The sequence below is a fragment of the Pezoporus occidentalis genome, unplaced genomic scaffold (assembly GCF_034315485.1).
Source record: "Pezoporus occidentalis ecotype Australia unplaced genomic scaffold, CSIRO_AGI_Poc_V1 ctg198, whole genome shotgun sequence".
Lineage (NCBI taxonomy): Eukaryota > Metazoa > Chordata > Aves > Psittaciformes > Psittacidae > Pezoporus > Pezoporus occidentalis.
In genome coordinates this window covers 459,468-485,129 of record NW_026913833.1, presented here as the reverse complement: position 1 = coordinate 485,129, position 25,662 = coordinate 459,468, and the positions used below count along the sequence as shown (strand labels likewise).

Here is a 25,662-nt window from a genome sequence, read left to right as displayed (position 1 = left end):
AGCCCTCAGCTCCCCTCCTGTGATGTGGATCCCCCAGGACTGAGCCCAGACGTGGTCCTGCACTGAGCTGTGCCTCAGGGCTCCTGCTTCAGAATCCCTCATTCCCATGGTCAGAGCCCCCTTGCCCTGGCCATCCACTGACCCATCTGAGCCAGGCTCTGGCAACCGTGTGCGTGTTTTTCAGGCTGGAGACGAAAACCTAATTGCAGTGCTGATGGGATGGTGGGAGCTTAAGGACTCTTATTTACAGCATTTACCTCTCAGAGAGGAAAAGTATCTGGGCTCCTCTTGAGGAAGGGAGGAATCACAGTGAGCCTCATTTGTCCCCGGATGATGCTGAGCTTTTAGCTCAGGCAGAGGCCATGCATCCACCCCCAGCATTGCTGGAGCTGCTGCTCTCCCACGCTCCGGAACAGCAGGAAGCAGGGCTGGGGTTTGCCTCTGTGTCTCCAGACAAGCAAAAGGAAAAGTGTCACCTAAAGCTGAAGGTGGTGTTGAAGGTCACTCAACCACTGGTGTCTGCTTGTTCCAAAGTCTAGGAAAGAGCTGTCCCTGTAGTGACCTGCTGCAGCCGGGGAGGTGACAAGTACATGAATTGCAAAGGGTAAGGCCCAAAAGGAGGCTTAAAACCTCAAGCTGACTGTATTTTCATAGAATCCCAGACTGGTTTGGGTTGGAAAGGACCCTAAAGCTCCTCCAGCTCCAACCCCTGCCACGGGCAGGGACACCTTCCACTAGAGCAGCTTGCTCCAAGCCCCTCTGTCCAACCTGGCCTTGAGCACTGCCAGGGATGGGGCAGCCACAGCTTCTCTGGGCACCCTGTGCCAGAGCCTCAGCACCCTCACAGGGAAGAGCTTCTGCCTTATATCTAAGCCAAATCTCCCCTCTGGCAGGTTAAAACCATTCCCCTTGTCCTGTCCCTACGAGCCCTTGTCCCAAGCCCCTCTCAATCTTTCTTGTCAATCCCCTTAAGGTACTGAAAGACCCATATAAAGTCCTCCCATAATTTTCTTTACCTTTTCCACGCAGTCACACTAAGGTACAAGGGACCGATGGAAACCGGACGGTGTTGAGCAGCTGAGCCAGAGAACAGCTGGCACACAAACCCTACAAGTTCTGCAGCCTCAGCCCATCCCCACAGATTTCCCCTTCCCACTGCTCTTGATGTGCATCTGTGCAAACAGGATGAGCTGGAAAAGTATAAATAATGACATTAAAAAGGGCCCAGCACAATGCCGCAGTCATAAGAAAATCAAAACCAAAAACCCCATAAAACCCCAGTGGATTTCTGGCCTCCCACAGCCGCCGCTCCTCTTGGCTGCCGCTGACCCGCCCGCAGCCCATCCCCGCTGCCTCGGGCCCGCCCCGTCCCCAGGCACCGCCCGCAGGAGGCACTGGGGCCGCCGGTACCGCCGCGATTCACCGCTCCCAGGTACGGCCGCTGCGACGGGGTGGGGGGGAACCGGGACAGGGACCGCGACCGGGCGGGGGGAGCCCGGGAGGAAGCCGGGGGGAAGAAGAGACCGTGGGACCGCCCCCCCCCTTCCCTTCCCTTCCCTTCCCGCTCTCGGGATTGCTCCGGAGCTGCTCGCGGGATGCTCCGGGAATGCCTGCGGGGTGCCAGGGCGATAGGCGGGGTGTGTGGCACTGCGCGCTCGGGGTGCTCCGGAGGATGCTCCAAGGGGATGCTTTAGAAGTGCTCAGGGATGCTCCGGAGTGGACTCCGGGAGTGCTCAGGGGATACCTGGGTGCGCTCTGAAGGGTGCTCCAAGGGTGCTCAGGGTGCCTGGCCCCTCAAGGGGCTGCCTGGTGGCAGCAGCAGCCCTGAACCACCCGGGACAGGAGCGTTCCCAGTGTAGCCTTGGGTGTGGGATGGAGGCGCAGAGCGAGACCGGACAGCGGGGAGAGGGCAGGAAGCCCTGGGACCCTTTTGGGATGCCCGGAGAGAGGGCAGGGAGGCTCCGAGCCCTGGTGAGGACCCCAGATGAGTGCTGGGAAGGGCCCCCAGGCCCCGGGCAACGCAGCGGAAGTCCCCAGGATCCCAGAGCAGCCAGAGTTGCATTTAGCCTCAAAGCCCTAGCACAGACCTCCCCCCAGCCGTGAAGATGTGGTTCAGACAAGCTCCAGCCCAGCCTCCACGGCTGAGCACGGTCGCTCGCTTTTCCTCGCCGACTTTCCAGCCATCCCGACACGGAAACTCCTGGCCCGGTAACGTTCCTGTCCCCAGCGATGTTTGTGCTCTGCAGAGCGAGGCCAGGCTGCGCTCCGGGTTTCTGCATCCTGAGGGGGCCGAAAGAGGGGCTGCTCCCGCGGCAGCGGGCGGAGGGATGAGATGAGCGGTGCCTCTGCCTCGCTCCGAGCAGCGCAGCTCTGCCGGGACCAGGCGTGCCCTGTGCAAGCGCTTTCATCATGTCCCAGGGTTCAGGCTGTGACTTCTCACACAGACGTGCAGGGCTCTGATGGCTCCAGGAGCAATCGGGGCGAGGGTGAACGGGCAGCTGCAGACCTGAGATCGGTGTAGAAGAGGCTGGGTGGTCCTTGAGGAGATGGGTGATGGCCAAGAGTGGGTTGGATAAGCTCAGCTGCAGGTCTAAGCAAGTTCAGGGTGGAGGGTGTCATAACCTGGATGCTCTGGGTAGGATTGTTCACCGTGCAGAGGTGGAAGCAGGACTGTATTGCACAGGGTTATCTCGTTTTCCTCACAGTTATAGGATGTGGCACCGCCAGGAAAGGTTTGTTTTGTCTAGAGGTTAAACCAGAAATTAATGGTTTAGCTGTGTGGCCCAAATGAAGGCAGTGAGCACCCAAAACCACTGCATATGCAGGGTGAGGGTAGCAGCCACAGAGTGGTGGGGAAGCACTGTGAAAAACACCAGCATTTCCCACCATGCCTTTTTCAGTCTTCCCGCTGTTTTGGGTTTGATTTGGGATGGATTAAATGGAAAAAGCTGATCTTCCAAATGATTCCCCAGATGATCAATGAGAGGAGGAGTCCGTAACCTTGGGTTTATGATTATTTGTTGCTTTGGCTGTAATATTAAATAGGTATATCTGCTGAAACGACAACGGCGTGATGAACGTGGCCAGGGAATCTGCGGTGAGCGGGATCAGTTGTTGGGTCATTAAAATAATCCTGGACCTGGAAGATAAGATGGGGAGGAGCCTGTTGCTGCTATGGGCTCTGTCGGTTTCCAAACCTCTTGTGAACAGGAAAACCAGGCTCACATTTGGCTCCTTTGTGAAAAGCCCAGTTATGGAGAAGGTTCCGTCTCCCAGGTGCAGAAATCACCCCTCTTGTGCAGTGCTGGGGCTGCCCCGTTCCCTCAGGAGCTTTCCAATTTGGGGTCACAAAGTATCCCTTCATCCTCAGCTGACCAAAATACCCCCTTGAGATTTACTTGCTGCCGAGCAGGAGGGAGATGTCGCTTCCCATCCCTTGGTGTGGGTGCGTTTTAGGAGGGAGAGGTTTGGTCTCAAAGCACCCTTCACATCAGGAGCAGTCTGAGATGCTGTGGGATGGCCGGTACCAGATGAACACAAGCTCATTCACAAGCTCGTTGCTGATTCAGGTCCTTCCCTCTGTGGTTTTAAAGCTGCCAAATATTCTGGAAGTCGCATGTTTACCATGGGGTGTTACACATCTGAGGCTGGGACTTGTCAGGGGAGCTTTGGGAGCAGCACCAAGGATGCACGAGGCCCCATTTGGTACAGAAACAAGTCAATATGGAAAGTTATTGTATTTTCCATTCGGTGCCTTGTATAACAGGGGTTATGTGACTGCCTTGCTGAGGAGCAGCAGCACACAGATTTTGGTCAATAAAGCCTTGATCCCACCTCGGGGGTGCAAAGGAGCCCGTGGCTTGGGGCTGAAATCCCGCACCATGCACGTTTGTAGACTGCCAGTACAAGGGGAGAGAGATGGGGAGGAACTGGCTGCAGAGAGCTCCTTCTTCAGCCCTATTTATTTTAGACCTCAGTGGAATTCCTGTTTCCGGCTCTGTGCCTCGGAAAGCCTCAGGTCCTGCCCATTCCAGGGTTTAAACAGCACGTGAAAAAGCACTTACTGTCATGGAATCCCAGCCTGGTTTGGGTTGGAAGGGACCTTAAAGCTCACCCAGTTCCAACCCCTGCCACGGGCAGGGACACCTTCCACTAGAGCAGCTTGCCCCAAGCCCCTGTGTCCAACCTGGCCTTGAACACTGCCAGGGATGGGGCAGCTGATTTCCTTGTCCATCAGGATTGAGCATGAATCTCAGTGCAAGTCAGCTGGAAATAAACCAACAACGTCCAACCTGAGCTTGGCCAAAAAGCTGGATGAAACCCCCCCATTGCCTAAACCCTCCCCATAAGCTGGGTGAGCAGGTGGGAATGCAGCCGCAGGGCTCCCAGCTCCTGGCATCCCTGTGGAAACCACTGTTGGAGGGGAAAGGCAGCATCTCCATCCCTTCCATGGTCCCGATCAACGTGGGGAGTGTTTTCATGTGGCCTGGAAAATAAATATTCCCGTTTGTGGAGGTTTTTAAACCTGCCATGAGTGTGATCAACCTGAGCCAGAGACTGATATAAAACGGCCTCGTGTCTCCATGGGGGACTGCAGTGGTTACCCAGGGAAGAGAAACATAGGACTGCAGAGAACAGAGCTTTCCTGGAAGCGCCTGAAAATCCCACCTTCAGCAGAAGGGGACCTATGTTGACGATGGAACTACTAACAGGGTCTGACAGGACAGACATCACATTGCCAGTGGGGTTTCACAACCACAGATGCACTTATTGCTGTTTTCCCAGGCTGGTGGGGTTAGGAAGCCCTCTTTATGTGTTGGGGTTCCACAGACTGCGGTGTCTCATCTCTCAGCACCAAGGGGCTGGACATGGCTCAGCACCTTTCCTTCCCTGTCCATCACATGCCTTGGCAAGCACCTGAGCTAGAGTAAACTGGAAGAGCCTTTCCCAAGGAGCAGGAGCACCCTGGTTTGATGGTTCCCCTTCTGAAACCACCCAAAGGATCCTGGTTTTCCTTAGGAAATGGAAGATGTTTCCATTCCAGCTTGAGCCAAAGGTCCGGCTTTTGAGTGGGACGAGTGCAGGAGCCCCAACGATGCACCAAGCCCTGACCAAGCCAAGGACAACCCCATTATCATAAAGCTGCTAGCGGTGTCTTTTGACCACAGGGAAGTTATCCAATATCACGGCAGCAAAGCTTGAGCTGTCCCAAGACCAAGGAGATGGAAACCAGGAGCTTGGAAGAGACCAGAAGCCAAAGGAGGGCTTCAGTAGCTCCCCCCAAACTCCAGGGATTGAGGCAAAAAGAGTGAACATTAGAAATGGGGCACTTGAGATTTTTATGTGCCTTCTGATTCATGGCTTCAGGTGGTTTTGTGATCGCCTGGCTCTGGGAAAGGAGACTCGAGGGAGAACGCCGCCGTTCCCAAGACATGGGATAAAACCATGAGTATCGACCAAAGCTTCTATAACAGTGTGGCTGGAATGAGCTGAAGGTCAGTTGGAAAAGAGGTTATCAGAGGAGGGGCTGAATGTGATCGCTTTCCCCTCCCGGTGAGCCATAAAAGAGGGGGAGAGTTTGGATATCCGATACCTCCAGATCTCGTCCTGACCCGTCTCTAATGGAAATGCTGGCAGGAAGCTCATGACATTTATTAAACAGCAATAAGCAGCTTTAATAAAATCAGGATCCACACGACTTTATTGCTGCCACTTGAAAAGATGCCTGAAATGGCTGGTTTAAGTACTGGCGGCTGCTGAGGGTTGCACACTTGAAAGCGATCGTCTGCTTTATTAAGTGGTGCTGTGTTAATGATACTGATTTGCTTCTGAAACACTGGTGAGGCTCCTCATGGCTCCAGGATGTTTCCCATGGGAGCAGCCCCTGGCTCCAGCCCCCTCTGCTGCTTCATGCACATCATCCTGCCCAGGGGCTGGGCTGCACCTCCAGAGCGTGAGCAGCAGCTCAGGGAGGGGATCCTGCCCCTCTGCTGCGCTATGGGGAGAACCCCCCTGCAGCCCTGATCCAGCTCTGGGGCAGCAGCACAAGAGGGACGTGGAGCTGTTGGAGCGAGTGCAGAGGAGGCCATGGAGATGCTGTGAGGGCTGGAGCAGCTCTGCTCTGGAGCCAGGCTGAGAGAGCTGGGCTGGGGCAGCCTGGAGAAGAGAAGGCTCCTGAAGGGGAGACCTGAGAGCAGCTCCAGTGCCTGAAGGGGCTGCAGGAAACCTGGAGAGGGGCTTGGGACAAGGGCCTGCAGGGACAGGCCAAGGGGAATGGCTTTAAGCTGCCCGAGGGGAGACTGAGATGAGCTCTTAGGCAGAAGCTCTTCCCTGGGAGGGTGCTGAGGCGCTGGCACAGGGTGCCCAGAGAAGCTGTGGCTGCCCCATCCCTGGCAGTGTTCAAGGCCAGGTTGGACACAGGGGCTTGGAGCAAGCTGCTCTAGTGGAAGGTGTCCCTGCCCGTGGCAGGGGTTGGAACTGGAGGAGCTTTAAGGTCCCTTCCAACCCAAACCAGTCTGGGATTCTGTGATTTTGCAGAGAGGATGATGGCTGGCAGAGAGTGCGAGGCCAGCCTGAACCTCTCCACGGGTGCAACCATGAGCTGATGGGTTGCAGGGGGAGCTCATGACTTTTCTCCCCACACCTTTTCACCTGTCACCTCTACCACCTCTGCTTGTCCCTTGTAGCAACTGGCGTTGTATCCCCAAATCTCACCCTGCTCCACTTCAGCACGTGCAGTCAGGTGGCACCAGCGTGGATCCAGCTTGCAAGGTTGCCTTTCTGGGTGCTGATGAGCTCATAGATGTGGGTTTCCTGGGCTCAGGCACCATCTGCTCTCCCCACTTCAGTTTCGGTTCTGCTCGGCTCTCTTCTGCCCCTTGGCAGTGACAGTTGTGATGCTGAATGCACCCAGGAAGGCGGCTGATGGGCAGATCTCTTACACCAGAACCAATGTTTCCTCTCACCTTGGAAAACCTCATGACAGCTTCTTGCAAGGCAAGCCAGGACCTTAAATGCTTTTATTTATGTGATCCCATGAAGTTTCCAAACTTCTTTTTTCCCCATGGAAGGAAACTCCTTCCCGTGCCTGTGCCAGCCGGCAGCTGATAAGAGCCCACCAGCACACAGCAGAGATCCCACCCGTGTCGATGTCCCTGGAACACTGGAAAGGGGTTATTTTTCTTCCTTTGCACTGAAAACAGCAATCTGTACAACAAATATTCCCCGAGAGGCTGTATTTATTCCTGGTATGTCCACTTGCAATAATAGCTCTGCTGGCTGTTGTGCAATAGAGCAGACCGCCTGGATGGAGCAGGTTTGGTTTGGGTAGTAACCCTTTGGGTACCGAGGGTGAGCTCCATTTGTGGGTCCATGTGGTGGAGGGGAGTAGGGGGTGGTGGGCAAAATCCAAACATGCTGTTTGGGAGGCTTAGAGCCTGGGGAAGAGAAGGCTCAGATGAGACCCAGTAACAGCCTTCCAATACCTAAAGGGGCTGCAAGATGTCTGTTGCATCCCTGGCAGTGCTCAAGGCCAGGTTGGACACAGAGGCTTGGAGCAAGCTGCTCTAGTGGAAGGTGTCCCTGCCCGTGGCAGGGGTTGGAGCTGGAGGAGCTTTAAGGTCCCTTCCAACACAAACCAGTCTGGGATTCTGATTCTGCCTGGGGAGAGAAAGGGGGGCAGCTGGTCTGCCCATGTGGGCATCCAAGTGGTGGCCATTGTGGGCACAGTCAGGGACCGCTGTGTTGGCTTTTGAGCTGCTTTGTGGCCGTCTGCTTCCTCTCATCCATGGGAGCAAAATCGCCCCTGACAGCTGTGGAGCACAATGTAAAACAGCAGCGATTTTAGGCCATGACCTCAGTTCTCACGCTCGTGGGATGATCTCAGGCCGTGGCCAGGTGAAACGTTTCCCCATTTCCCACCCTGCGCTGGCCCCATAGGGCAGTGCTATGAGAAGCAGTCATAGACCCATCAAACACCAACCCATAATTAATTGACTTCCACGTTTTGACTCCATCCATCCACAGCTCCCGATTAAAAGCTTATTTCAGGGCACGCAGACTTCAAGCCCTCCTTCAGGCCTGCGGGGATTAAATCTGGGAAAAACTGTGGGTCTTATGTATGTAATTGCCTTAGGGAAATGCTCCAAAGAAAAGCTTCCTGCTAGGTTTTCCCAGTGGGAAAACGAAACAACTCTTTTTGACTTGCTTTAAAATCAGTGCTACATAGAAACGTGCGTGTTTATCCCATCGTGCCGCTCTGCCTAGAGAACATAGTGCAGAACAGGCTCAGGAAAGATGCACCCGTGGAACTAAACCAGAGGAATTCAACAGAAAATCAGCCAGCGCGCTCTTGGGTTCAGCTTGAACCCCGAGCTTGTCACTCCTTGTGAGGGCAGAAAGCCATCGGCGCCGAGTCACAGCGCTGTGGGCTGGGGTGGGATGCTGGAGCCGCGTGGGAAAGGCGGCGTTTGGGAAAGGCTGCCGGAATGGGGTGTGTGTGTGTGTGTGTGTGTGTGTGTCATTTTTCATTCCTCGGATAAGGAGTTAACCCCTCCGTGCCCTGGGGAGCGCTGCCAAGGGGAGCGCTGCTGCTCCTCTGCGGGCTCAGGCTCTTTCCCTTCCTGCAAAGGCAAAACTTCAGCCTTAACCCACTGAAGTTACCTTCAGCAGCGGCAGGAGCGCGGTGAGCCTGGAGGGGTGCCAGCAGCTCCGTTCTGCACACGGGGTGACGGAAGTGGGGCTTTTCCCCTGCTAACAGGAGCAGTTTGGCTCTGCTGCTTGTTGAGCAGTGGGAGCCATGCTGCTGCTGCTCTGTGATACGAGTCCCCAGTGAGAGCCCCCAGGTCCCAGCGGGATGCTTCCACTTCTCGGGATACTCTTTTCCACCCTGGAAGAGGCTCACGGTGGGGGTGTGGGGAGCTGCACAGTGTCTGAACCCTTCTACCTTTGCTAGCATGAAGTTGTTGCAAGTTCAGTGCAGAGATTGAGGGGTTTTACCCTTGTTGCCAGCCTCGGGGTGCAATAATCCAGGATGCCCTATAGGAACAGGGGTGCAGGGGCTTGGGATGGACGCTCTGCCCATTGCTGAGCTTCATGCCAGGAATACCCTGCCCGAAATCACACCTCTATGAGCTTCTCCCTGCCTGCAGTGTGAAGTTTGCATCGATACCCCACTGCAAAGGGCTGGAGGATTCTATACGGAGAGTCCCACAGGGGTCCAGGGGCTCCTTATCCCATCACACAGCATCCCGGCACGGCACAGTGGCTCAGGCATCCTCTGCCTGCGCCATGGTTACGCACGGCCGCGTTCCCGCCGTCACCCTGTCCTGGTCAGCATCTCGATGGATGGATGGGCGTGACGTGAGGGTCCGGAGCTGCGGGGAGAAGGGAAAAGCATTGAGGGGCTGTTTTCTGCTCCGTGCACGGGAACGGGGCTTCGGGAGGATCAGGTGAGGACGCTGAGACCTTCTGCAGCATCTACCGAAGGTGCCGCCTTTTAAGCACAGCAGCCACTCGCGTTTCCTTGGGAGAGGCGCTCCGCAGAATAACTAATGGGATCAGCCCGGGAGGGTGCAGCATGCGGAGGGCGAGCTCCGGCTGCAGCCTGCAGCATCAGGTATAGTAAGAGCCGTGGTGTGAATAAGTGACCGTCTTCTCCATAGCCCTTCCTGAGGAGGGAGGGAGGCAGCCGGTGACAGCCCAAGCAGCGCTCCGTGGTTTGTGTTCTATGGAGAGAGACACCGGTGCTCTGAAAAGTAACTCAGTTTATGCAGCGGGCTCCAGCTGTCCTCGGAAAGGTCGTGCGAGAGCGATGGGGCTGCTCGATCGGAAAATGAATCCCTCTTTTTGTGCTTCTTGTGTTTAAACTTGCATTCGCTTCCTGGGCAAGGTCACTGCTCAGTGACCAACTTTCCAACAACTGGAAAAGGCATGCTTGCTGCTCCCAGCCCTTCACTGCCGGCTCTTGGCATGGGAGAAGATGCTTTTGAGGGAGGCAAGCGCTTCTGCTCCCCGATGGGCTTCCAGGTGGAAGGTAACAGGACAGGATGCTTTCTAACGGTAGTTTCTCCTCTCACCCATGAAGTGCTAAAGCCGTTGCTGCAGTGCAGGAGAACACAGCAGCAGAGCTCAGGAAAAATGTGTGTTATAGCTAATGAGACTGTGCTAATGTGCTGCTCAGCAGGGATGAATTATCTTCTTATTTATAGCCACAGGGTTAACCGTTTCCTATTTCAAATTGCTAGCGAGATGCTCTGGGAGAATGAAAATCATATATACTTGTCTTTGTGGTTAATCTGTTCTTTATATCTTCTGGGGTGTAATGGTTTGTTCTTTATTTCTTCTGGGGCGTGATATTTGTTCTTTATATCTTCTGGGGTGGAATGGTGCTCTCCTTTCTGCTGGCTGGGATGGATGGGGGAGCAGGCAGACACTTACATTGCCTGGCAAGTTGGACAGAGAGAAACAGGGGTTAAACGTGCCTGTAAATAGCCAGTGTTTGAGACAAGGCTAGTTAAAAAGGCAGTACATTGTCCCTGCAAATGTGCTGCCCCAGGGAATAAAACCACTTCACTCTGTGCTGTTGCCTTCTCATATTTGGCTTCTTGTTTTCCTTCTGTGTTTACTTATTCCTGCCTTGAGAAAAGCAACGGAATTCAACTCCGGATTAATCTTCCCCACAGCCTTCCTGTGTAGTAAAGGTAGCAATCAGTGATGCTGTGCACGTGGGGATGTCGCCTGCCTGGAGAGGAAAATCAGTGTTCTTCAGTTGTATTCAATAGAGGAAAACTTATCAACTATAGAACCCGACAGAGGGTCAGGCTGACAGGATTGTGACCCACCTAAAAGTGCTCCCCTGCCCTGAGCTGTGGGCTGGACACTGGGTGCACAGCTTCTTCTGGCAGATCACTTCCTAGTTTTTATATCATCCTTGTTAGGGACAGGCGTTGGAGAGCAGCCATGGGGTCCAAAGAGCCGTGTTTTTTGGCTCTAATCCATCCCCCCCCGTGCCTGAGCTGCCCCAGGGGGGAGAAGGGAACATCTGCAAGCTGGTATTCAGCATCCTTTTACGAGGTGATTTCGAAGTAGATTGGTCAAAAGAGGAAAGTTGGAATATCAATTTGGGCTGCAGAGCTGGGACCCAGCCAGCTCATAAATGAACCAAGTAGATGCAGTTATCTAGGTATTGAAAAGCATCCTATCAACTGGCTTTCCCAACCCCCCTTCTAAACAAATGACCTAGAAGAGTGAAGTGGAGCTGGTCAGCCTGTAGCTGGGGTCTGTGGTCGACTGTAATCAGGAAGGTAAGAAAAAGAACCAACAATTGAACAAGAGGTTAGCGTTTGTTTTGGCATCTGCTGCTTGTTGGCAGGAGGAGACAGAAGAAATTGCCCTTTATAGATACGCAGTTAATTGGAGAGCACATCAGGGGGCTGCTGGTCAAGGTGTTTCAGAAGCTCACATGGCGTTGGATGGGCATCAGCGTTGCCATCTGGCTGTAGAGCATCGAGGAGGCACCAGTCGCGGTATGGATGTTTGGATGGTCTTGGGTTGGGACCTTTGCAACTTTCCATCAGGGCTATACACTGACAATAAACGTGTCTGCCTGATTGACAGAACTAATGGTTTCTTTAAAAAGTTTCAATCTTTCAAACTATCTCTCCTATGATAACAATACAGCAGGATTTGACTTTATTCTCCTGATGCTCTTTGCAGTTAGACCAAGAAAGTGCTTCTAGAAGAGAGTGACAGCAGTGCTGCTATACTCTCTGTATCTTATCTGTACTTCAGAACCAGTTATCTTATCATGGCCACAAGAAGAAAGATGAGTTTCATAATGCAAAAATATGGGGCAAAAGGAGAATTTAGAAGCTGCAGAATGGAGAAGAAGAGCAAAACAGAGCTGCTCCTGTGATAGTGAATGAGCCAGAGGTCTCGAGAGATGGCTCTGCTGAGGGATGCTGCACAAGAGAAAACGGAAAGGGTTAGGGATAGGGTTAGGGAAATAGGAAATCCACCTCACTGATGCTGGATAAGTACAGCGCCAGGTAAAGTGAGGAGTAAAGGCTGGCTGAGCCCCTTCGTAGGGAGCTCTGGAAGCATGGTCAGGTGCTCAAGCCCTCAGGAAATACTGCAGCAGAAACTGAATTCAGGCTCTGATGGTTTGGTCAATGAGGTGAGAGCCAGTGCTTGGCACAGGCTTTGTGCTGCTTGGTCCTACCCCTGGGACTCTCGCATAGCTCAGGGATGCACTGGACAAGCAGTGATGGACTTCCAAGCGGCTGTGGGATCATCTGCGACCCGGAATCAAATTAGGTACTTGAAGGAAAATCCTAAACGAGAAGCCTACGGGCCAGGAAAGATGTGGAGCTCACGGTGTACCTGATCTGAAAGCCATTTGGCTGTGGTTTAGTGCAATTTGGTGAGGTCCTCTATAACAGGATGGATGTGCGCTGAAGTAATGGCTTTCATTTGAACAAACTTCACCATCAATTTTGAATCTTTGGTTGTTGTGGATTTAGAAAATGAAAAGGTGTCAAATCAGTAATTTCTGTGTATAGCTGATATCCCTTGCTGTTGCCAGAGATACTCTGCTGGATTTATCCAGCTTACAGGAGTCAATGAAGAGTCCTTGTGTCATCTATCTCAAGCTCAGTAGAAATTACCCCAAATATCTTGTCTCTTCTCATTTGCAGTCAAACCATCTGTAGCACAGGGGATGTTTTATAAGACCTGGCTACCTGGGATGTGTCTATGAAGCACAAGTTGTTGCCACGGGGAAAGGAGCTATTGATTTAAGCAGCTTGAAAGCGCTTAGCAGACAGTCCGGGTGCGTAATGTGGGAAAGAAGAAGGGGGGGGGGCTATGAAGAGGTGTAAGGCTTTAAGGGGAGATTAAGTTCAGATGATTGATCTTTATTTTAAATTAGAAGTATCTGTTTCTTGTCTCAAGGGTGAAGAGACTCATCTGCCCTAGCTTGTCAGAAGATGCTTAAGTGACAGCCCGAACAGACCACACCATGGAGAAGACCGATGGTATGGAAGCTACAGGATGTTTGTTTGCTCATTTGTTTCTTGAAAAGAAACCCAACCAAGGCCTGAAGTAATTTCCTTACCAGAAAGACTGTAAATAACCTGTTTTCTATAGATAGGTGGTAGAGCCAGGAGATGGAAAATGCATCATTCATGTATTATGCAGACTTCCTAAACCGCAGCAAAAACATGGCCACAGCTCTCAGTTCAGCATGCATTTGTCCTCCTGTCCTCTGCAGTGTGTAGGACAGATCTCTGCTCCCACCACAGAACGGCTTGGGTTGGAAAGGACCTTAAGGACCATGCAGTTCCAACCCCCTGCCATGGGTAGGGACGCCTCACCTTAGGCCATGTCACCCAAGGCTCTGTCCGTTGGGGCTTTGCTCTTGTGCTGTATTTACCCTACGTGATATTTTCCCTCTGTTGTTCCTCTGACTCTCAAGTGCTGCTTCCCATCAGAAAGGAGTCTGCATCTCAGTGATGCTCAGTGCCGAGCAGCACCAAAACCCTGCCAAATTCTCCTGGCCCCCATGCAGGTGCTGCACCAGGATGGAAACATTGAACCCCATGAAACCTGGTTTCTCTTGGTCAAGCAGCTCATCCTCACTGGGCACAGCTCCTTTAGTCAGAGGTGCAAACCAGCCCAAACCACTGTGATTTGGGAGACTTGCTACATAAGAACAAGCAATAATACAGGGGTTTAACTATTTAGACCTCCAAATTTGGGGGCTGTGAATTAATAGAGGCTGGATGTGATGATATGAAGTTGTATTAAGCCAGGAGCCGAGCTACTGGAGCCGTGTGCTTGCCTGCAGTGGCTGCATGGACAAACTGTCACGCATTCCGTGGTGATTTTCCTCAATTAAAAGCTGTGCTGGGTGCCGTGCAGCCGGTCACCTTGGGAACCACGTGTTTCGCATGGATGCAGCTCTCTAAAGCAGCCCTGGCTGGTGCTGTCTGCGTCCAGCCTCTGCCCGGTGCTGTATCCATCAATCCCAAAGCATAATTTGTGAGCTGGTGTTTGCAGATGAAGCAGTGCGATGGTTTTCCTGCTTGCTGTGCACTACTTAGGAAAGTGAAACCCAAACCAAAAAGCCTTAAAAGCTGCAGTTGTCACAGCTTGTTTCCACCTTCTGTTTTTGAGCCGGGTTTGTTAGACATCAGGTAGCTTTTTATCCTTACACAGACACGTAGCTCTGTCTGCAAATCCTGCTGTTTGCTTAATTGCCAATTAGAGCTGTGATCTCAGCAACATTCCAGCTTCTTCAGTGCGACAATTACCTGGTTCACCTCTAGAAAACAGGATCATACCTTTGAGTGTGTTGCTTGAGCTTCACCCCGAGCCTCCACCTGCCTGAAACGGAGATGAAAAAGCCATAAAACTCTAAACATTTACTTTTAGTTCATGTTTTTGCTGTCATCAGAATTCCCCATCTCTCTGTTTTTGGGTTGTTTCAGCAGCCAGCCAGGCACCCAAACCCGACGGGGAGAAGGAGCAGCCCCGCAGCCTGCCTTACTCCGTGGAGACGCCGTACGGCTTTCACTTGGACCTGGACTTCCTGAAGTACGTGGATGACATCGAGAAAGGGAACACCATCAGGAGGGTCCACATCCACCGCAGAGCCAAGCAGCCGAAATTCAGCACCCTGCCCCGAAACTTCAGCCTGCCCGAGAACGGCTCCCGGGGATGCGCGCCTGCCCCCAGCAAGAGCTGGACCACCGCCGCCGCCTTCCCGCAGCGAAAGGCATCGCTGGGGGCAGAGGAAACCCTCCATCCCCTCCTGCCCAGCGAGGGAGCCCTGCCTGCACCCGATGAGCCCAGTTACCGGAGGAAAGCCCTTCTGGCAGAGACGCGGCAGCAGGCGGAGATGGGGAGGCAGGAGGGTGAGCTCCAGAGCCGGCCGCAGCTCCTGCGAGCCTCCAGCATGCCCACTGCACTGCTGCCCAGCCAGACAGGGGAGCCCAGGCTGCCCTCGCCCCTCCAGCCACCTCCCCAGCACTGCCTTGAGCAGAGCGGCTCTGAAGGCGCTATTCACACTGGCTCTGACAGCACTGTGTTACACCTCCCACTGGGAATGAGCGTGGAGCGGGATGTCTCCTTGGGGCAGCCCAGTGGAGGCAGCCCGGGGCTGGTGCAGCTGCAGCCCCCGTGGCAGCATCCTGCGGCGTCACCGCAGCTGCAGGTGGTGATGGAGAGTGGAGGTGAGGAAGGCGATGCTGCCAATGCCAGCGGTCGCTCCGCCTTGGCTGGGGGTGAAGCAGCATCACCTGCTGCCCTCCAGCTCGCAGAGGAGAGCACGAACCCTGGGGAAGGGGAGTTGAGCGTGAGTGAAATCGCTCTGAACGTGCTGAAGAAGGCTGAGGAGGGAAGTGTTTTGGCTGGAGAGAGCAAGGAGAGCCGTGGTCCTCAGCCTTGCGATGCTGGGGATGCCGGCGGGGTTGCTGCGCTGAAGCAGCAGATTGCTGCTCTGGAGGAGCAGCTGGGCAAGAAGAAAGAAGAGCTCAAGCAGGTCAGGGCAGTGCTGCAGCAGCAGGATCATGAGATCAAGGAGAAGGAGAAGAGCATTCAGTTCCTGACCAGCTCCAAAGCTCAGCTGGAGGAGAAGCTGAGCCGCGAAAACAGCGGAGAGGCCGAGTCACCATCCAGGCGGAGCGGTGGGGCTCTGCAGTGCTCCGATGCTGCGGTGAACACCGACCTCTGGCAGGTAACTGTGGCCAAGCAAGCCCATGATAAAGGCATCAATGTCAATATCCCAGTCTCCACCAGATCCATAGGATGCAGCGCCCACAGAGCAGGCAACATGAACACACAGGCGATGGAGCTGGGTGCTTGGAGAGATCAGGGACTGGCTCACACCGGTGTCAGTGGACGTTGTGAAGCCAACATCGAGGCTGGACCTCATGCACCGTGCTTCACCCCGCTGCAGATTGATGAGCACCTCGGTGACGACAATCAGAACCACAGGAATAGCTACGATACCCAGAGCCTCGCTGCTCACGCCGGGGCTGCAGAAAGCTATCGAGGAGCAAGGATGGGCTCAAAGGCAGGTGAAAACAGGGGCGGCTTTGGAGAAGATAAACCTCGGGATGGGCTGGAAGAGGAAGATTCCCCGGACCACGAGGATCTCCCTGCTGTTGACCCCATTGGCCAATATGTAAAAAAGATCCAGGAGCTGTTGCAGGAGCAGTGGCTGTGCTTGGAGCATGGCTACCCCGAGCTGGCGAGCGCTATTAAGCAGCCGGCTTCCAAGCTGAGCTCCATCCAGAACCAGTTGGTTAATTCCTTAAACTCGTTGCTGTCTGCCTACTCCACGCGAGGGCCTGCGGACAAGGAGAATTCGAACACCCACTATCAACAGTTGGGTAAATAATACTGGCATAGGTTTCAACGTGTACAGGCCAAATATCTTCCTATTTATTCAAGTGTTGAGCGGGGGTGATGCTGTGGTATAATTAATATCAGTCTGATCAGAAGTAGCCTCTCCAAAACATGTATGAGAAAGGGAAATCTCTGCACATCATAAGCTATGTGATCTTGAAATAAGCAAACAAAGCGATGTAGGAGCTGGTAAGGCTGTGGCTCGGTTACGCACAGGATCAGCTTCCAGAAGTGGCCATTCTTGTGGCCACTTCCATCAACCAACCACTCTTCTTAATTGGATTAGATTTGTAAGAATGTGGGACTCCTGCTCACCTGGGGTAAATCAACATGGGCTTCACCAGAACCAAAACCAATCCAAGCTACATGAGCTGGGAAAAGACCCGCTCCCGTTCATCCAAAGTAATTTTAGCTTATATGATGATGAGGATCCAAAACCAAAGGCTGCCTGTTCACTGAGGGCTGTGGAGGGCCTTGAAGATAGATGTGACCTATTACTTATAAGCAATATGTAGTGAGACTGTTCAAAGTCCGATGGAAAGACTCATCCATGTAGTATTATAGGAGATGTATATAAGAGATTTCCCATACATTAGTATATTGGAAAACATACAAAAGAAGACATTATTACAAAAGTAAAACCTACTTATATTCATAGGATGCATATATAATTCCCAGTCACTTCCTTCCTATTCCCTGCCACTTGGAATTGTTTCAGACCCATATTTTAAAGGTGGGAGGGCAGGTTCAGGTTGTGGCCAGGTGCATCCGTAGTTTTGCAAGGCACAGGAAGAATCTCATAAGATGAAGTAAGAAGCTCATGGTTATGACTTGTAGTTTGTCGCTAGAGGCTGGGAATAATTACTGATCATTATGGCACATCTGCTTAATTAATCTATGAATATTTTGTATTTTGCTAGAAACTTCTCCAACCACAAGTCTTAAATCCATCATGAAAAAGAAAGGTTATGGTTTCCATGCAGGAGGCAATGGGACCAAAAAGAATCTTCAGTTTGTTGGGGTAAATGGTGGGTAAGCATCCGTCCAGAAGCTAAAACTGCCTTTTGACATGTAATGTCTTCTGTATCGCTGGAGAAGTCATTCTTCTTTTCCCCTCTTTCCCCCTCCAAACCTCTTGATTAAAAGGCCATTTGAAATGGAGCCTCTTTTCTCCCTTCTTTAATCCAGCACTGATAACCTGTAAGTAACCCTGTAGAAAGGATGTTGGTGTTTTCAGAGCAGCGAGGGACACCTGGGGCACTGACACTCTCTGCACACCCATCTTGTGGGGCCCCATCCAAAACCCAGCTGGGTCCATGGGAAGTTTCCCACTGCCTTTGGTGGGTTTTGGAGGAGGTCAGCATTGCCTGGATGGACACACTGCCACTAACCTGCCTCCACGCTCCAGTGACAGCCAGCACAGCTTGGTTCAGGGGCCAAAAAAGACTATTTCAGTAAAGAAGGAATTACCTCATGGTGAAGGACACCTGTATTTTAGGTTGTGCTCCAACACCGTGTATATGCAGTGTCTAACACTCTTTGGCCTTTGAGCTACCTATCTGTATACCTATATATGTGCTGTAGGTACATCTCTAAGAGCAGCATTGGCACATGTACTGAGGAGCACGTGTGCTGGCATGAAGAGGGCAGGACATATTTCACTGTCCCTTCACTGTGCAAACGGATACGTGTGCAAGTTTGGATGCTGGTTCCTGCTGACTTACGCTTCTTTGGTGTCCCAGCTCAATGGCTACTGCCCTTGGGTTCATCAGGTATTGCTCATGTTGTGTAGAGCTTCTTCCAAAAGTCGCTGAAACTGGTACAACTTGTAGCGAGTAGAGGAATCTCGTCCAGTTTGGGATCCCTTGGAGTGAAATGTTGGGTCTCATGGAAGATGCTATTGTTACTAACACATTCGGACACCCAGAAGAGAAGTCTCTCTAGTGGGGCTGCTCAAATGGTGGACTGAAGTCTGTGCTGGAGCTGCAAGCACAGTTTTTGACCAGCAGTCCATGTTTCCTATGGCTTCCCATCAGCGTGCCAGCAGCTCCCAGCAAGGAGAAGGCACACAGCCCTTGCCTGGCCATGCTGGAACTTGTGCAATGGACATCCCTCCAAACCAACTGAGTAGTCTCTGAAGTAACCTTGCCTGCTTCTGATTAACTGCTTCTATCACGCTCCTGCTGGCTTAAGAAGGCAATAAAAGACTAACCCCAGGTTTGGCTGTGGCTCTAATCCTCTAACTTGTGCATCGCTCTGGGCTTCATCCAAGGCCCATTGGAGTCAGTGGGTGTCTTCAATGAGTCCTGGTCGGGCCCTGTGGTTGCGGATGGGGAAGGAGTGAATAACATGTGGTGTCCTCAAATAGCTATGAGACGACTTCAAGCGAAGACACGAGTTGTGAAGAGAGCCCATCGGAATGCGATGTGGAGAGTGAGACGGAGAGGAGAGCTGAGGACTTGGAGCCCACGCAGGAGAAAGCTGAAGCTGAAACGAAAGGGGCTTCATCCGGGACCTCCTCGCAGGGGAGATGTGAGGACTGTGACCTGCAGGAGCCGTTGGCAGAAGCAGCCCCTTGCACTGAGCACAAGGATGACAGGTAATCAAAACCAGTGACTGTGCTCTCCATCATGGTCCTGCAGCCACAGGATGCACAGCACTGCATTCAGTCACTCATATAGGCTGGGGGCAGAGCTGCATCTGCTGGGTGGAAAGGCAGCTGCTGACCTGTAGACATGGGAAGAAGCTTTAAAGAGCTAAATACTTTTTGGGTTACTACAGAATCTAATGGGGATTGATTCAGGCACCATGCATCACTGTGGAAAACACGGAGTGAGTCATATCTGGGGAGAATTAGCTCATTTCTCCCCTCTCATGTTAAAGCTTCACAGTAAAGTTCTTTGCAGATTCAGGAATAAGGGTTTTTTCCCACTTGAACTTGCAACGAAGTTGACCATACAGATCTGGACTTGAACACTTGTTTAAGTGCTTAACTTTGTACCTAAAATCTGCATCAAGTCAACGGGACAGCTTGTGTCCATGAAGTTAAGCACTTAAAGAAGAGTTGAACATACTCTGTTCTGAACTGCATGTTCTCCTTCCTGCTTCCATGCGAGTTCTGTCCCATGATGGACTTACTAAAGTATTTTCCCTGTAGGTGCAAACCCTCTGAAGATTTCCTTGCCGACTGCCAGCTGCTCAGCAAGCACCTCTCTGAAATCAGCACCACAAGTGACAAGCATCTGGTATGGATATTTTTCAACCCCATTTCAGATGCGGCTCCTACATTTAATGGATAGGAGAATCCCGATGGCACTTTGCAGACTGTGCCCTGCAGTGCCTGGAGAGCTCTGTGAGGAGAGGGGGATGAAACGGCCTCTGAGTCAGTTTTAGAATAGCCAAAAAAGAAAGGAAAATGGGGGGAAAAAAAAGGGAGATGGATGCTTTCTGTGCTTACTCATTGGAGTTACCACAGGAAATTCCTTTCCCCCTTAAGCTACAGCAGCAATCACAAACCCACAAGCTCTGGGCAATGCCAGAGCAGAGGATGAAGCAGTGCAGGGCGAGGAGATGGGGCTGGTGTTCCAGGTGAGTACCCCAGGTATAACACAGACCTCGGTGTTTGCAGCGGCACGTCCTGAGCTCCATCAGCCAGGAGTGGTTCCGGGTGTCGAGCCACAAGTCTTCCAGCCCCGAGGTGCTCGCAGCCTACCTGGAGGCACTGGGAGCCATGGACCCGCAGCTCCTGGAGGTGGTGGTGAACCTGGCCGACAGGAACGGCAACACGGCTCTTCACTACAGCGTGTCCCACTCCAACTTCCCCATAGCAGAGCTCCTGCTGGACACAGGTAGGAGCAGCCACTGCTCAGCCATGGCTTTTGTGCATATGGAAGTGACTTTATGTTGTGCCAGTGGGCGCAGCCTCACAGGGGATGACCACGGAGTGCAGAGCCAGGTCCATCAACAGTCCCACACATGGCAAGCAGTGAATGAGGTCCAGGGTCCTTCCAGGAGCAAAAGGAAATGGGACAGAGGTGGGGCTGGGGACCAACTACAACCTATTTGCAAGGGAGTCATCCAGTAGAGAAGCATGGTGCCAATGTCCATCCAGGAGACAAATGTAGGTCCACGGTCCACCCAAGGGACAAGTGAAGGGATGAGGTCCATCCAAGATACAAGCATGGAGAGAAGGTCCACCAGGTTGGGGATCAGCCATGGGTGAGGGTCTCAGCTGAAGCTCCTCAGGGACATTAAGGCTCATTGGTGCCCTCAGAGCCCTGTTATATGTGGGCTTTGCAGTGGGGATGGTTCAGGGTCTTTGTGGCCAAGGGGAATGGGGTGGCTCTGCAGCTGCTTGCAGCAGCAAATGCCACATCATGGAGCAGGAGGAGCAGACCCCTGAGAGCGTAACAGCCCCCCAGTGCCACAGGAAAGCTCCACGTTAACCTATTGAACTTCCAGCTCTTGCTGCAAAGAAAGAGAACGTCTCAGCTGAGCTTGTATGGGGGGAAACGCGCAGGAGCTCTGACAGAATGGAGGCACTTTGGCCTTTTCTCATGGGCCAGACAATCTGTTAAATGTTCGGGAAATGGCACGTTTCCATTCACGTCTATAACCCGATTGTTGCCGCAGCCATGCACGGAGCTGTGCCCGTTTGTCCCCTTCTGCTGCTGGGTGCCAGCAGTGGCTGGGTCCCAGGACGGGGCTGGACCCAAGCCCTCACCCATTAGACACAGCTCGTCCCTTGTGGTGAGCTGGAAATAGGCTCTTTGAGGTGAAAAGTGACTGAAAGAGGGCCAGGATGGGTTCGCACTGCCTGTTGGGGTGATGGTCACCTTTCTGCTGCTCTCTTCCTGCAAGAGCTGAAGCAAACAGCCCACAGCACGTGCCCAAGGCAGTGGTTGTCCCCCCTCCTTTTTCCTTTTGGTTACGGTCTTCCCAGTTAATTGAGCTGATCCCAGCAATTGTAATTAACTGCAGCAATGCGTAGCACCAAGAGCCGTTCAGTGCTGTGCTCACAAGACTGGATGCTTAACACAGATCAACCTCATTCCTGTATGATCATGGAATCTCCTGTTTCTGGGAATATAAGATGCCCCAAAGTTGTACCTCCCTTTGCTCCCCCTTCCCTCCGTTCATCACGGGGCTGATCCTTCCCCTCCATGGTGCATCCCGCAGGCGTGTGCCGCCTGGACCTGCAGAACCGCGCTGGCTACACCGCGGTGATGCTCACCCCGCTGGCGGCTGCTGAGACGGGCGAGGACATGGAGGTGGTGATGAAGCTGCTGAAGGAGGGAGATGTCAACCTGAGAGCGGCCCAGGTGCGTGCCCGTGGGTCTGCTTCCCTTGAACCCCAAGGGTGGGATCGTGCCATGGGTGCAGGGCAGCCAGCCTGCAGCGGGCAAGAGCATCCACAAAGTGACTCCTGCTGAGCTCGTAGCCTCTTGCATTGCAGCCATCACTGCGTGATGCCAACTGAGGCTGCGGCAGCATCACGTCCCCATGGAGATCTTGGGGGGTGGCGGTGGGATGTAATTCGTGTTCCTCACATTGAGCGTGCAGCATCAGGCTGAGGCTCAGCAGTAGACATTGGGCTGGAGCTGCTGCTTCCTACAAGTTACAAAAGCCACCTCAGCTGAATTGCAGCATGGCCACCAACCAGCAGCTCCCTGCGAGGGGACGTGAGGGCTGGGTGCAATGAAGAGACTAAAGGAAGGCAGAAAGTGTGGGGAGACATCTTTTCTGACCTAAGAAATCAGAGGCAATGCAGGGAAGTGGTGCATGGGGGACCAGGTGTACAAGATCCCCAGGTTTGCTGGTGAGCTCTCACTTCATCACTCACAGTTTGGTCTCAGAGATGACAAAGAACTCACCCAGCTCCTCTAGCAAACAGCTGTAAAAGTTGGTCTGCACCCAAGCTGGACTGCACAGGAGGGTTGGGGCACCCACATCTGGGGGCTGCTGGGAGCCAGGAAGTTTGGCCATGATGGTGCAAAGACCCTCCGCATGGTAATGGTGCAAGTGAGCAGATATCTTGCAATGCATGCTGAAGATCCCCAGTGTTATTTAATATTAACAAGCAATTATAACATTAATTATTATATATGTAGTATATATGTGTTCACCCTGGAGAAGAGAAGGCTCCTTAAGGGAATACCTTATAATAGTCTTCCAGCACCTAAGGGGGGCCTACAAGAAACCTGGAGAGGGGCTTTGGACAAGGGCCTGTAGGGACAGGCCAAGGGGAATGGCTTTAACCTGCCCGAGGGGAGACTGAGATGAGCTCTTAGGCAGAAGCTCTTCCCTGTGAGGGTGCTGAGGTGCTGGCACAGGGTGCCCAGAGAAGCTGTGGCTGCCCCATCCCTGGCAGTGTTCAAGGCCAGGTTGGACACAGGGGCTTGGAGCAAGCTGCTCTAGTGGAAGGTGTCCCTGCCCGTGGCAGGGGTTGGAGCTGGATGAGCTTTAAGGTCCCTTCCAACACAAACCATTCCAGGACTCCATGATTATTATTATCCTATATAACTGAATGAGCAGGACTGCAGCAGGCCGGTGGGTCTGCGGTGTTCATCTTCTCCTTGTGTGGCTGCAGGGAGGCCAGACAGCCCTGATGCTGGGGGTGAGCCACGAGCGGGACGACATGGTGCGAGCCCTGCTGTCCTGCCAGGCTGATGTCAACCTGCAGGACGAGGAGGGGACAACAGCCCTGATGGTGGCCTGTCGGCAGGGCAACACCGACATCGTCAGGCTCCTGTTGGCCCAGCCCGGCTGCCAGGTCGCACTGACAGACAAGGTGAGGCTCAGTCCCATTCACAACCTCATCTAAACCAGGCAGGGAAAGCTCATGCAGGATAATGACTTGCAGGCAGTAATCCCCGAGTGGTTGTTTTTAAGGGAAGAAGTGCAGCTTTAGTCCACTTTCTAACCAGGGGACCACTTTTAGGGGAGTACCCTGGTATTGGTGCTTGCTGCTGATGGGGTGGCTGCAGCAGCATCCTGCATCCCAGCCAAAGCCTGGGCAGAAGCACTGGGGGGAAGAGCCCAACCCAGTGTAAACCTAAAGAAACAGGTGAAATCCTGGACATGTGGAATCAGCAGAGCTTCACCTCCAAAACACAAGCAGCAGCTAACTGTCCCCTGAGAGCTGAGAACAGATCCTTGCCTAAGGTGGATATACAGGATGGGATGCTGGTCTGGAAGCAGCATGGCCAGCTGAGCTGGTGGAAACCTGCATGGGCACAATGCTGCATTTATAGTTATGCAATTATCTTCTAATTAAACTACAGTTTGTTCTAAGACCTGTGGGGCAGCACAGGCACCAGGAGAAGGCAGAGCTGGGATGCGTTTTGTGTGCTTGAGGTTAAGTCCCAAAACACCATGGGGATGTGCAAGGGCAGGTTGGATGGGATTGGAGCAAGCTGCTCTAGTGGAAGGTGTCGCTGCCCATGGCAGGGGCAGGTTGTAAAGAGCCTCTCTTTGTAGTGAAGAAGTGGAGGTGATTGAGGGTGGGTTCTGGGGTGTCGGGGTGAGAGGCAGGGTTTGGGTGTTAATGCCTTGTCCGGCTCCCCCCCGCAGGGCGGTAACTCAGCACTGTCCCTGGCCCAGCGCGCTGCCCATGCGGACATCGCCGCCCTCCTGCGTGCCCACAGCGAGCAGAGCCCGTCCCTCTCTGTGTGACCCAGCGGGGAGAAGAAGCCGGGACAGGGAGTGGGGATCAAACAGCTCCTTCTTGTCACAGCCCCGCTGCTCGCCGCGGCGGCCAGGGCCGACACGGCAGGTACAGGGCCATGAACCCTGTCAGTTATCTGCGTACGCTCCCCGTGTCTAATTCTCATTAAGCCAGCTTACACACCCTAATCTATGCACATTGCCACAAATGACTCCAAGCTCTCCTGCTCGCTCCTCCCTGTATATATTTGGCAGGTGAGCGGCCTAAATGAAGGCGAAAAGCACATTAGAAGAGCAATACTTAGTCTTTTGTAACCTTAGATTATGGTTGTCCCTTTAATCAACTACTTAACTGCATCTCATTTAACTTGTAAGTTTGTGTCCTAATATTTATTATTAGCTCTTCTGTACGCAGTGGCAGGCAGTGATTATTCAGTATATGTAACAACAAACACAAGCTGGATGGATTATGTAAAGTATAAAATCCTATTTATGTTTGCCTATGTGGGTCTGATGTAAGAATTAAAAATTAATGCTCTAGGAAAATATTTGAGCAGGCCAGACCCAAACACACAGACATTGTTTTGCCTGTGTTTGGAATTACCATATGGCTCTTCTTCTTCCTAATTAAGTTGGAGCTAACGGGGAAGCGCAGCCCATTGACATGCACCGTGCATCGGCACACGCGATGCTCCGGCACAGTGGGGCGGATGCGGGTATCCCAGGCACGGCACTAGGTCACAACACATCCCTGTCCCAGGATGCGTTAATGTCATCCAAGAGTTTTGTGGGATGACTTTGCTGGCAGATGCCTTCTGGGCAAGTATCTGCTCTCTGCTTCCCTCGTGCTCAACTTGCAGACACCCAAACTACTCCTCCCATGTAAAGGCGTGCTGTGATTCAGCTGCTGGGGTTGGCTGGTACCAGGGCCTCCTCCACCACAGTGTCAGTCCAGCATCACCTCTAATCATACACAGGGCAGGGGTCTTCTTTCTTCAATCCCTCCTCACACAGGAGGGAGAGGAGGGATCAGGCTCCACTTTTCCAGACATGTTTATACTGTCATTAAGTCTCTGTGTATTGGGAAATGCCATTTCATGAGGCTGTGCTGCTTCAGGAGCCAGTGGATGCTCTCCATAGGCTGTGGCAGACCTGGACGCCACCACCAGTACACCCTCATACGCCCAGCTCTACCTGCCACCACTAAAAGCACATCTCCCTTCTAAGCTAATTGCTGGTTTTTGTTACTAAGCAGAAGTTAATCCTGGACTGCTTTGGTTGGTTGTATGTCAGCTCACATCGTGATGGAGTCTCTCGAGCTGCCTTTTCTCCTTCCCTTGTTTTGCAAAGCCATTGCGAGAGCCCCTGTCCTCACACACTGCTAACACTGCCTTGCAGGGAGCAGAGGACAGCCCCTGCCCTCTTTTTTTCCCATGGAAATCTGCCATCTGCTCTGTTTTCTTCCCTTTCTTCATGTTTTCAGTCAGAAGCATTCACTATCTCAATTCTCTGTCCACCTTTTTGTATAACTCTACCCCAAAATGCAGTTACCTTCTTTATGTAGAAATAAACTCGAGTTAACCTTTA

General features: G+C 52.8%; 1 protein-coding gene across 3 annotated transcripts; it reads left to right on the top strand.

Moving 5' to 3' along the window:
* Positions 1–1,320: 1,320 nt before the first annotated feature.
* KANK4 (KN motif and ankyrin repeat domains 4) lies at positions 1,321–25,662 on the top strand. Of its 3 annotated transcripts, none has more exons than XM_062617540.1 (10): positions 1,321–1,432; positions 12,952–13,034; positions 14,493–16,394; positions 17,331–17,442; positions 18,779–19,009; positions 19,568–19,655; positions 20,039–20,258; positions 21,589–21,731; positions 23,000–23,200; positions 23,983–25,662. In XM_062617540.1, exons 2-10 carry the CDS (start codon positions 13,019–13,021, stop codon positions 24,082–24,084), a joined length of 3,015 nt encoding a protein of 1,004 aa, XP_062473524.1. In that variant the 5' UTR covers positions 1,321–1,432; positions 12,952–13,018; the 3' UTR covers positions 24,085–25,662. The 3 variants fall into 3 exon arrangements, with proteins under 3 accessions (XP_062473524.1, XP_062473522.1, XP_062473523.1); XM_062617538.1 differs by having other exon boundaries at positions 14,490–16,394; XM_062617539.1 differs by lacking the exon at positions 1,321–1,432 and adding an exon at positions 9,366–9,616 and having other exon boundaries at positions 14,490–16,394.

What these genes read in the sequence shown, in the direction of transcription:
- KANK4 (XM_062617538.1), top strand. An exon ending in CCACAAGTGACAAGCATCTG is followed by an intron (nt 19,656 to 20,038) that starts GTATGGATATTT and finishes CGGTGTTTGCAG; the next exon opens with CGGCACGTCCTGAGCTCCAT. An exon ending in TCAACCTGAGAGCGGCCCAG is followed by an intron (nt 21,732 to 22,999) that starts GTGCGTGCCCGT and finishes GTGTGGCTGCAG; the next exon opens with GGAGGCCAGACAGCCCTGAT.